Source organism: Hemiscyllium ocellatum, chromosome 7, assembly GCF_020745735.1.
Source record: "Hemiscyllium ocellatum isolate sHemOce1 chromosome 7, sHemOce1.pat.X.cur, whole genome shotgun sequence".
NCBI classification, from domain to species: Eukaryota; Metazoa; Chordata; class Chondrichthyes; order Orectolobiformes; family Hemiscylliidae; genus Hemiscyllium; species Hemiscyllium ocellatum.
Genome location: NC_083407.1, coordinates 13,593,142 through 13,605,883, shown reverse-complemented (window position 1 = coordinate 13,605,883; position 12,742 = coordinate 13,593,142). Strand labels below are relative to the sequence as shown.

Below are 12,742 nucleotides of genomic sequence, written 5' to 3'. Positions count from 1 at the left end.
AGACCGTTTTTTTTAGATCACAGTCCAACTTTGCAACGTTTGCCCTGTTTTTGTTTAACCAGAACTCAATTACCATCTCTTTTGAACAGAGCAAATAACAGACATGTTGCATAATAACAGCACTCCAGATGTATCTTCAACATGCCTATGGATATGGCCAAAGCTTCCTCAAGAGGTACAGTCATTTACTCGTTCAAAACATTTAAAGTTGAAACAGATTCCAAATCTTGAAAAGGAGATTTTGAAACCATAAAAATTGCAAAAATCATGCAAAAAATATGCAACTTAGTTAAATCTGCAATGGAACACAGTCTTCTCACCTAACAAAGCAAAATGTTCCCTCAACTGAGTTAGAAAAAACTTGCATCAAAATTTGTCATAAACCTCTAAATTCTATTCCTGCAGCATCCACTTTCATGAATTTCTAACATAGTAATTGTGATCAATTAACAATGTTCAGAAATATGTATTCCCTTGAGCATGGAAAAACTAATGGAATATCTAAATTGAGGTATTTAAGATGATTTGCTCACAAACCAGCTTCTACAACCACAAACAAAAATGTTCATTATGGAAGTGACATACACCTCGGGCACAGTCTATCATCTCCCTGGATGGGCAGATACCATCAAGATGCTGAAAAGGATTTCACAGAGTAGAGAGAAATTATTTCCTCAGGTACAGGAATACAGAATACACTTAAAATTAGCTGCTCAGGAGTGATGTCAGGAAGCTTTTCATCACACAAGAATCTGTTGAGATCAGGGTCAATGAAAAGTTACAAAACTGATGGACTTTGGTTAATCCTATCATTTATGTTCTGTATTTTTGACTAGAGACTAAACTAAAAAAAAACAAGAACTGTGGAAGGAATTGCTGCACTTTGTTTCACAGTTTTATTTCCCTACCCATAAATCCATTTCTGTGTAAGCCTGGATCTTTGTGCATGTAAAGGTTTAAAAAGGAGTTTTAGTTAGAGTATTAACTATTCGAACCACACTTTGACAGTTTATTACTGTAATTTGTGGCTCAAATTTACTTATTTCAATAAATAACTTATAGAAAGTGGTAAAGATTGACAGGTATGTTCGGTCAGCCATGTGGAGCAGCACCTCTCAAACTATAGCCTCTGACAAAAGGTGTTGTCTCAGAAAAACTAGCTACCGAAATAGATGTAAGCATGTGTTTCGTATTTTCCACATTTCAACAGATGGGGCAAAGCCTCTACGTTTATGTCAGTGATGATAAAGTTCCACATCACAATATATGACCCAAAGATAAACTCTGAAGTTATTGGCTTTCCAAGACGCTGCTGATCCTGCCTTCTCATTACCATAGATCAATGGGCAAGGAGGGCCCATGACCAAGATTTGGCAAGTTTTTGTTTCATGGATGCCCCTGCCATTCAGTATCTACTGATATATACTGTCTACCAAACAAACTGCACTAGGCATCGATAGAGTAGCTAGCCAGAGACTTTTCCCCAGGGCAGAAATGGCTATGAGGGGTCATAATTTTAAGGTGATTGGAGGAAGGTATAGGAGAGACATCAGAGGTAGGTTCTTCACACAGAGGAATGCACTGCCAGCGGTGGTAGTAGAGTTAGAGACATTAGGGACATTTAAGCAACTGCTAGACAAGCACATGGATGGCAGTAAATTGATCGTAGATTAGGATAAATGCTCAGCATAACATCGTGGGCTGAAGGGCCTGTACTGTGCTGTGTACTGTCCTATGTTCTATGTCCTTCACAAGCACCTCCAAGCAAAGTACTGCTGATACAGGAAATCTGAAAAGAAGGAAAGCGAACAGAAAGTAAAAAGAACTAGTTGAAAATCTGAAGAAGAGTTATAATCTTAATGTTAACTCCAAATGTTAACTCCATTTCTCTCTCCACAGATGCTGGAACTACTCAGCATCTCCAGTACATTTTACTCAATGATATCTCTGCTCTACAACTACTGCCAATGAAAAAGATGAGAACAGCAAAGTCACAGCAGTATCACATCCAAGACATGACCTAGCTTCTCTTCATCATCCATTTCCATTCCCTTAATCATCGCCTTGAGCAAAGGAAGGTCAGGAGCCTACCCAACTTCATGTTTTCTACAGTGCAGTAGGCATTACAGAAGTACCTTACTGGGTGAAAGTACTTTGGGGGGCTCTTGAGAAGTGCAAGTCCTTCTTTTTCTTTTTTAACAATGAATTGATCAGATGAGCCAACGAGCCAAACTGTGTCAGATGGAGTTTATTTTAGATAAATGTGGAGGTGCTGCATTTATTCCTGATGAAGGGCTTTTGCCCGAAACGTTGATTTTCCTGCTCCTTGGATGCTGTCTGAACTGCTGTGCTTTTCCAGCACTACTCTAATCCAGAATCTGGTTTCCAGCATCTGCAGTCATTGTTTTTAACAAAGGTAAATAAGGGTAAGACTTCACAACTTACTGGTGAGCTCCTGGGGAGTGTTGCTGAACAAAGAGACCTTGGAGTGCTGGTTCATAGTTCCTTGGAATTGGAGTCACAGATGGATAGGAGAGTGAAGGCAGCTTGATATGCTTGCCTTTATTGGTCAGTGCATTGAGTATAGGAGTTGGGAGATCATGTTACAGTGTCAGAGGCTGAGGGATAACCTTATAGAAGTTTAGAAAGTCAGGAAGAGCATGGATGGGTAAATAGACAAGATCTTTTCATGGGAGTGAGGGAATCTAAAACTAGAGGGCATTGTTTTAAGGTGAAAGCAGGAAGATATACAAAGGACAAAGGGCAATGTTTTCCATGAAATGAGTTGCCAGAGTAAGTGGTGGAGGCTGGTACAATTAGAACATGTAAAAGGCATGTGGATGGGTAGATGAATCAGGAGGATTTAGAGGGATATGGGCCAAAGGCTGGCAAATGGGACTAGATTTACTTACAATATCTGGTAAAACATGTGATGCACCTCTTCATTGCTATTTGCAGGTCATGCAATGTTGTGGGGAGAATGTGGAAGAGGAAACTGTTTCTCTGTCGTGTTAGTCAGCAAAATACAACAAGCATGAGAAAGGGGAGCGCGAGTAAAAACATGTAATGAGGAAAAATGATCAACAAGTGAATTCAGTGGTACCTTCCTTGCACTTGTAACACCAGATTGCATCCATAGGAATCAAGGTGACAGGGAGTGTTTGCCCCTTCAGTACCAATCCAGAGTGTGCTGTCCCGTCCGTCTCTCCCAGGAAACCCAAAGTCAGACCAAATTACGTCCTACTAAAAAAAAGTTCATATTAGCATACTGATAATGATTTGTCAAACCTTTGTTCTCCTCAATCTCCTCAGTGAAACCTCTTAATTGATCTTATTCTATATTTGACCTCCATAAGGAGGAAGAGATGTTAAACTGAATGCTCTCACGGATGGATAATAAACATGCTACAGTACTATTTCATAATAGAAACAGAGAACTTTCCTAGTTTCCTTTCCAATATTTATCTGTCAACCAACAACTCCAAATAAGACTAAGGTTATCTGGTCACAGTCACAATGGTCTTTGTATGAACTTGATGTGTGCAAATTGGCTAGAATGTTTTTTTTATTTGACAACAGAACTTCATTAGCACTAAAATGGTTTGTGTTTCTGAGATTAAGAAAGAAGCTATAAAAATGCAATGGTTTCTCTTTAGGAGTCAATCAAAAACAAGTGAAACAGGACAAAACATTCACTTTCCTTCCTGTTCATTGACTCTGTTATTACTTCACAATGGCACGATTGATGCTAACCTGATTTAAAGCAGACTCTTGCAGCTGGATGGAGAAACGATATGTTTATTCCATCAGTCTGGCCTGGATTTGCATTCAGTAAAAATACAGTGAACTAATCGGTGCACCACCCTGTGCTCCAAGACACAAACAATATTTGACAGGACATTTTACCACCTCCTTTATTTGCATTCTACTGTTCACTACTTCCTTTTTCTAAAGGAAGATGCATCTTCAATACTGCACGTTTCACAGCATCTCATTATCTAAATTCATTTTGTCACCTACATCATGTTTAAATTAAAAACTAGAATCTTCTGCCTGTTAACAAGCCAGTCTTGAGGGAAATTACATAAACCAATTTGTTAAGTGTAATAATGTTGATGTCATCTAGGACTGATCGCAACCTGAATGCTGCCAGCTGCATGAGATCATGTATTGGTTACTTCTTGTTAATAATCTTACCTCGTGCCAAATGCTGCATGTTTTCAAGTGTTTTAAATCTTTTTCTTAACCCATTCCTTGCATTAAACACATGGAATGCTTCCTTCTCTCTGGACTCATTCGCCAAAAGGAAAGATTCCACCTCTTATTCTTAGACCATTAATAAACTGAAGTGTCAAATTTCTGCTAAGTAGGTCAGTAAATAAGAGGAAATGAATTTACAATAATTGGTAAATAAACCAGAGATGAGGCAGGATAATTTTGTTTTAAAGCACTGAATAATGGCAAATTTGGATGAAGTCCTAAAATGATGATGGAAGTAGGTGCACTGCTGCCTCACAGTGCCAGGGACTTGGGTTCAATTCCACCCTCAGGTGACTGTATGTGCAGAATTTGCACATTCCCCCTATCTGCATGGGTTTCCTCTGGGTGCTCCAGTCTCCCTCCATAGTCCAAATATGTGCAGGTTAGGTGGTTTGGCCATGCTAAATTACCTATAGTGTGCAGGCTAAGTGGATGGGCCATGGGAAATGCAAGTTTAGAGGGAGTGTGCCTGGCTTGGATGCTATTCAGAGGGTTGGTGTGGACTTGATGGGCTGAATGGCCTGATTCAAAACTGTAAGGATTCTATAATTCTATGAATATCAACTTTGAATGAGAAACTAGATACATACTTTAAGTAGAAAAAGGGTTGGAGAAAAGAACAGAAGTCAGATCAATTGGTTAGCTTTTGAAAAGACACAGCCAAAGTATGATGTGCTATACAGGCTTTTCCTGCACTGGATTGTTCTACATCCACAATTCAACGGTAGGAAAAAACTAATTGATCCATCAGCACAAAGTGCTGGCAATGTTCAGTAAGTCTAACAGCATCTGTGGAGAGAGAGAGAGACAAGGGAGAGCATTTCACCATGTGAATGAAGCTCATTAACCTGAACGTTAACTCTTGTTTCTCTTTCTAAAGATGCTGCCAGACTAGATAAGTATTTGCGACATTTTCTGCTTTATTGCAGATTCTCAGCATCTGCAGTATTTAGCTTTGGTTGAAATGGCCAGAACACAATGGGTCAGCAGTTCTTTCCTTTCCCCTCAACTCCATCTCACCCCTTCATCCAGGCAGTTCACCATAGCTTTCTCATGGGCAACAAGGGATGAACAGTAACTGCTGGCCCAGCCATCAATGCCCACATCCCACAAGTGAATGAAAAAAAATTCTGAGAGGACCAAAACAGGCCAGACTTCAAAAACCATATTTATTCAAAGAACGTTCATAAAGGATGCTTTATGGACCTTCAATCACACCTACAATCAATGGGACATGCTCTGACTATAGAATGGAATTGACAAAGGTGATAACATACTGCTTGAACATGCAAATTACTTTCACGGCCCTGCTTCAGCATCATTTTCTCCGTCTTTCATCTGTAATCTAAATCTGACAAACATCAGTTGATAACTGATTGCAATCCTTCTTGAAAAAAACACAATCTTCTTCCTCTCACTGTTTTGAGACAATTACTCAATGTAATGGGAGCAATAATCCAGCCGGAAAGCACTTCGCCTGCAAAAATATGACCCGCAACATAAAAGAAGTTCCGTCCATGTTTCCCAATACAAGTTTATAGTTGGCAATAAATTAACTATTCTAACATTAAGCAGGATGAAATTATTCTAATTTATAAATTTTTAACAATCAGTAATGAAAACCGATTTCTTGTTCATAAGTTTGCTTTTAATTTCTGCTGGCAATTCATTCAAAGTGACACACGGGACTAAATGTACCAGGAAGACATGCATCAAAGCAATCAGAGCTTAAAACTTTGGCAAAGGGATTGATCAAAAGCTAGCACAATGTCTCTAATGAAATTCCCTGTAGCAGCTGGACATAGACCTTATTCAGGTTGCAACAGCTACGGAATAAAAATTACTAACTTCCAACTGCATTTTGGGAATTATCGTATCTGATACTGGACTGGCTTATTTTAAAAAGAAAGTTTGTTATGTGGGATGCAAGTCATGGCAAGACCACCATATGTTGCCAATCCTTTCTGACTTCAAAGTAATGGACTGAAAAGCAATTGCAAAGAACAGTTTTGAATCAATTAAAAGCAGTATTTTAGTGGCAACATCACTGGACTAGTAATCCACAGACCCACCTACAGCACTAAGACAAAGAACAACAGTTCAACTCCAACCACTGCAGCTTGTGGAATTTAAAATCAAACAACATAGTAGACTCTGAACTGCAATTCAAGAGCAATTCAGGATGAGAAACAAATTCTGACCTTGCCAACAAAGCCCACCAAAAAATTAAAAGGGGAGAAAAACATTTCTCTGGATCTAGTCACAAGTAGGTCAAACTAGACAACGGTGGCAGATTTCCTTCAACAGAGGAAATTAGTTTGGCAACAATGATAATTACCTGATTAGACTAGCTTTCAATTCGAGTTTTATTAGCTGAACTAATTAAACTCCACCAGGCTGCTGTGGTGTGCAGTCATGAATTTAATTCCCACAAAAACAAATAATGAATTTGAATTATTTTTTGGCTCACACTAGAAAACATCTACCTTTAAAAGTACAAATTTACTGCATTTTTTTTCCCAAGAGAAGAAAATCTGACACCTGACCCTCACACAATTCCAGACCACAATACTGACTCGGGTCTCTGCCCTCCAAAGTGATGGAAAGGAAAGTCAGGATGGGAAAATAAGTGTTTTACATAAGAGGCAACTTAGACCATTAAGTCATGGCCAGCTCTTGGTATTGTATCTAACAGGCTGGAATTTTAACCAGAGCAGCTATGCAAAACAGGGACCTAAAATGAAGCCTAATATCAATATGGTGTCCCAGGGATAATTCAAATCTATCAGATCCACCTCATGGCCTTGCACTATAAGGCCTCCCACTGAGTTGACTATACCTTTTTTTAAAGTTAAGGAAGGTAATTGTTGGCTGCAGGGCTCCATGCATTTGCGCATGTGTGTAAGTGCTACAAATCACTAACATCATTGCTGATGCTCTGCTGACTGTATGATTGTAAATAGAAGAGAAAAAATGCCAATGCAAGTCGTCACGGTCAGTGCTGCAATGCACCATCAGGCAGTGCCCTACTTTGCTATCATATCAGTAGGATCCCAAAGGGCATATTAATGCTTGGCCAGCTGCAAGGCAAATGTAAATGGCAGTAAATGGCTAAGATCAGCAACCTACATGACCTACTAAAAAGTATCCTTCATAGCAGGACATATCAGCAATTTTGGATTTTATAGGAGACAATTGCCATTTATAGCTGCAATACCTGATACCTCCCCTCGATTTTACATCGTTCACTGACAAGCAAAAAAAAACGTTAATAGCATCACAAATTTAACATGCAATCTCCAAACAGATAGGTTCAAAGTCATTAGGACATGTGAAGGTGGAACCCCAACAAAAGCTAGAGGGCAAGTAGTTGGAAGTACCATTCCTCAGATGGATACTGAGGCAGATGTCAAGTCTGCTTGCACCAAGGGTTCCTGGTGGATGTTAACGACCCAACAGTATTTCAAGAATGAACAGGGAGTTCTCATTTTCTGGACAGTATTCACCTCACCATTCCAGCAATATCAGAAAAAAATCGTGCTGTTGGTCCTAAAATCTTAGTAAGAGCAAAATCTATCACTGCACAACAAGAGTAATTAAAAACAATATAATCTGATAAGGTACTATCTTTAAATGCAAATCTTGTAAAAAGAAGTGTTAGAGAAGTTTCCTACAGCATGGTGGCTCAGTGGTTAGCACTGCTGCCTCACAGTGCCAGGGACCTGGGTTCGATTCCAGCCTTGGGCAACTGTCTCTGTGGAGTTTGCACGTTCTCCCCGTGTCTGCGTGGGTTTCCTCCGGGTGCTTCGGTTTCCTAGATTCACTCGGCTTCTGCCTGGATGCAGAATTTTGTTTCTGAAGAGATTGGATCAACAAGGGGTATTTTACTTGGAGCAGAGGAGACGGAGGAGGAAATGTGATTGAGAATGTATAAAATTGAGAGACAGACAGGAAGGAATTATTCTCCTTGGTGGTGGCATCAATCACCTGGGGCATCAATTTAAAGTAATGGCACGAGATTTAGATGGAATGTGAGGAAAATACTTTTCCCCAGAAGGTGGTAGGAATCTCAAACAGAAACTCTCAAAAGTCCAGAAGCATTCAGACATGCATTTGTAATGCCAAGGCATACAGCAGTATGGGCCAGGTGCTTGAAAATGGGATGAGAATGGTTAGGTGGTTGCTTTTGACAGCACAGATTTGGTGAGCCAAAGAGTCTTTTTTCTGTGCTGTATACCACTATAAATCTATACATGCTAACATACAAATTAGGAACAGAAGTAAGTCATTCCTCAAGGTCACAGTTCATCAGTCTGCTCCACGTTCTATCTAGTTCTGCCTCATAAACTTTGAATTATGCCTATACTGCCTTCTGAGGAAAAGTTCCAAGGCCACATAATCCTCTGAAAAGAAAGATTCACCTCATCTCTAGACTAAAAGGGTGATCCCCAAGTTTAAAAAAGTACTCTCTCATTCTGAACTCGCAGAAAGGAAATATCCTATCCACATCTTCCTTGCCAACATTGTTTAGGATTTTATACACTTGAATCAAGTCACCTCTGATCCTTTCGAATTCCAGAAAAAAACAAGCTCAATCTTACACCTTTCCACATAAGACAACCAACTCAATCCAAGTATCTATCCGTTAACCACCTCTGAAACACTTTCATCGCAATGCAATTATATTTTTCCTCAAATAAGGAGAATAAAACTGTACTTAGCATTTGGCCTCATCAATGCATATCTGAAGAACATCCTCACCTTTAGGTTCAACTCCTATTGCAACAAAGGAGAGCATTCCATCAATCTTCTTATGACTGTAAATTTGGAGAGGGGAGTGTGCAGCGGGACCTGGGCATCCTTGTGCACTAGTCGCTAAAGGTGGTAAAGGTGGCAAATGATATGTTGGCCTATATTGCAAGAGGTTCAGAGTACAGGAGCAGAGAAGAGTTATTGCAGTTACACAGGTGAGGCCACACCTCAAAAATTGTGCATAGCTTTGATCTCCTTTTCTGAGGAAGGATGCTCTTGCTCAAGGGAGTGCACACAGAACATAACAGCGCAGAACAGGCCCTTCAGCCCTTGAGATTGCGCCAACTTATCATACCAATCTGAAGCCCACCTAACCTACACTGTTCCATGTACGTCCATATGCTTGTCCAATGATGACTTAAGTGTACTTAAAGTTGGCGAGTCTACTATCATTGCAGGCAAAGCATTCCATACCCTTACTATTCTCTGAGTAAAGAAACTACCTCTGACATCTGTCCTATATCTATCACCCCTCAATTTAAAGCTATGCCCCTTTGCGCTCACCGCCACCATATTTGGAAAAAGGCTCTCCCTGTCCCTCTGATTATCTTATGTCTCTATTAAGTCACCTCTCAACCTTCTTCTCTCTAACTAAAGCAGCCTCAAGTCCCTCAGCCTTTCCTCTTAAGACCTTCCCACCATACCAGTCAACATCCTAGTAAATCTCCTCTGCACCCTTTCCAAAGTTTCCACATCCTCCTTATAGTGCAGTGACCAGAACTGTACACAATACTCCAAGTGCGGCCGCACCAGAGTTTTGTACAGCTATAGCATCACCTCATAGCTCGGGAACTCGATCCCTCTATTAATAAAAGCTAAAACACTATAGGCCTTCTTAACAACCCTGTCAACCTGGGTGGCAACTTTCAAGCATCTGTGTACCTGGACACTGAGCTCTCTCTGCTCATCTACACTACCAAGAATCTTACCATTAGCCCAATACTTTGCATTCCGGTTACTCTGACCAAAGTCAATTACCTCACACTTGTCCGCATTAAACTCCATTTGCCATCTCTCAGCCCAGCTCTGCAGCTTATCTATGTTCCTCTGTAACCTACAACATCCTTCGCCACTATCCACAACTCTACCGATCTTAGTATCGTCTGAAAATTTACTAACCCACCCTTCTACGCCCTCATCCAGGTCACTTATAAAAATGATGAACAAACACCGACCCTTGCGGTACACCACTGGTCACTGGACTCCAGGATGAACATTTCCCATCAACCACCACCCTCTATCTTCTTTCAGCAAGCCAATTACTGATCCAAACTGCTATATCTCCCACAATCCCATTCCTCCACATATTGTACAACAGCCTACTGTGAGGAACCTTATCGAAATCCATATACACCATATCAACCGGTTTACTCTCATCTATCTTTTTGGTCACCTTCTCAAACAACTCAATAAGGTTTGTGAGGCACGACCTACCCTTCACAAAACTGTGCTGACGATCCCTAATCAAATTATTCTTTTCTAGATGATTATAAATCCTATCTCTTATAACCTTCTCCAAAACTTTTACCAACAACTGAAGTAAGGTTCACTGGTCTATAAATACCTGGGTTGTCTCTACTCCCCTTCTTGAACAGGGGAACCACAGTTGCTATCCTCCAGTCTTCTGGCACTATTCCAGTAGACAATGACAATTTGAAGATCAATGCCAAAGGCTCAGCAATCTCCTCCCTGGCTTCCCAGAGGATCCTAGGATAAACCCCATCCAGCCCAGGGGACTTATCTATGTTCACACTGCAGGATTTCTATTACCTATTCCTTGTGAACCTCAATCATACCTAGTCTACTAGCCAATATCTCAGTATTCTCCTTGACAACATTGTCGTTTTCTAGAGTGAATACTGCTGAAAAATATTCATTTAGTGCATTCCCTATCTCCTCTGACTCCACACACAACTTCTCACTACTATCCTTGATTGGCCCTAAATCTTACTCTCGTCATTCATTTATTCCTTAAATACCTAGGGTTTACCCTGATCCTATCTGTCAACAACTTCTCATGTCTCCTCCTGGCTCTTCTGAGCTCTCTATTTTGGTCTTTCCTGGCTACCTTGTAACCCCCAAGCACCCTAACTGAGCCTTCATATCTCATCCTAACATAAGCCGCCTTCTTCCTCTTGACCAGAGATACCACTTTCTTCGTAAACCATGGCTCCCGCGCTCTACAGCTTCCTCCCTGCCTGACAGGTACATACTTATCTAAGACACACAGGAGCTTTTCCTTGAATAAGCTCCACGGCCCATCCCCTGCAGTTTCCTTCCCCATCCTATGCTTCCTAAATCTAGCCAAATCACATCGTAATTGCCTTTCCCCCAGCTGTAAACACCTATCCCTTTCTATCACTAAAGTAAACATAACAGAATTGTGATCACTATCACCAAAGTGCTCACCTATTTCCAAGTCTAACACCTGGCCGGGCTCATTACCCAGTACCAAATCTAATGTGGCTTCGCCCCTTGTTGGCCTGTCTACATTCTGTTTCAGGAAGCCCTTCTGCACACACTGGACAAAAACGGACCCATCTATAGTACTCGTACTATCGTGTTCCCAGTCAATATTTTGATAGTTGAAGTCCCCCATGACAACTACCTTGTCTCTCGCACTCCTATCGAGAATCATCTTTGCTATCCTTTCCACTACATCTCTGAAACTATTCGGAGGCCTATAGAAAACTCCCAACAGGGTGATCTCTCCTCTCCTGTTTCTAACTTCAGCCCATACTACCTCAGTTGACGAGTCCCCAAACATCCTTTCTGCAACTGTCCTTGACCAACAATGCCACACCTCTCCCTCTTTTACCATCTTCTCGGTTCTTACTGAAACATCTAAATCCTGGAACCTGCAACAACCATTCCTGTCCCTGCTGTATCCATGTCTCTGAAACGGCCACAACATCAAAGTCCCAGGTACCAACCCATGCTGCAAGTTCACCCACCTTATTCCGGATGCTCCTGCTGTTGAAGTAGACACACTTCAAACCAACTTCTTGCTTGCCGGTGCCATCTTGCGTCCCTGAAACTTGATTTCACATCTCCCAACTGTCAACCTTTTCTATACTTGAACTACAATTTTGGTTCCCATCCCCCTGCTGGATTTGTTTAAACCCACCCCAACAGCCTTAGCGAATTTCCCCCCCAGGATATTGGTACCCCTCTGGTTCAGATGAAGACCATTCTACTTGTAGAGGTCCCATCTACCCCAGAAAGAGCCCCAATTATCCAAGAATCCAAAACCCTCCCTCCTGCACCATCCCAGCAGCCACGTGTTCAACTCCTTTCTCTCTCCCTATTCCTTGCCTCACTAGCACGTGGCACGGGCAACAAACCAGAGACAACAACTCTCTGTTTGTCCTAGCTCTAAAGTTCCATCCTAGCTCCCTGAATTTCTGCCTTACATCCCCATCTCTCTTCCTACCAATGTCATTTGCGCCTATGTGGACCATGACTTGGGGCTGCTCCCCCTCCACCTTAAGGATCCCAAAAACATGATCAGAGACATCACGAACCCTGGCACCTGGAAGGCAACACACCAACCGTGAGTCTCTCTTGTCCCCACAGAACCTATATGCCCGCCTAACTATGGAGTCCCCAATGACTACTGCTCTGCTCCTCTTACCCCTTCCCTTCTGAGCAGCAGGGACAGACTCTGTGC

The 12,742-nt window shown here is 41.3% G+C and overlaps 1 protein-coding gene across 2 annotated transcripts in view; it reads right to left on the bottom strand.

Annotated features, from left to right (window-relative positions):
- hspbap1 (hspb associated protein 1) overlaps positions 1 to 12,742 on the bottom strand; it is a 104,142-nt gene that overhangs the window by 52,245 nt on the left and 39,155 nt on the right. For both annotated transcript variants that reach the window (XM_060827808.1, XM_060827809.1), the window contains exon 4: positions 3,104 to 3,240. In XM_060827808.1, the coding sequence (XP_060683791.1) occupies positions 3,104 to 3,240 (137 nt within the window). The remainder of the gene's footprint in view (positions 1 to 3,103; positions 3,241 to 12,742) is intronic.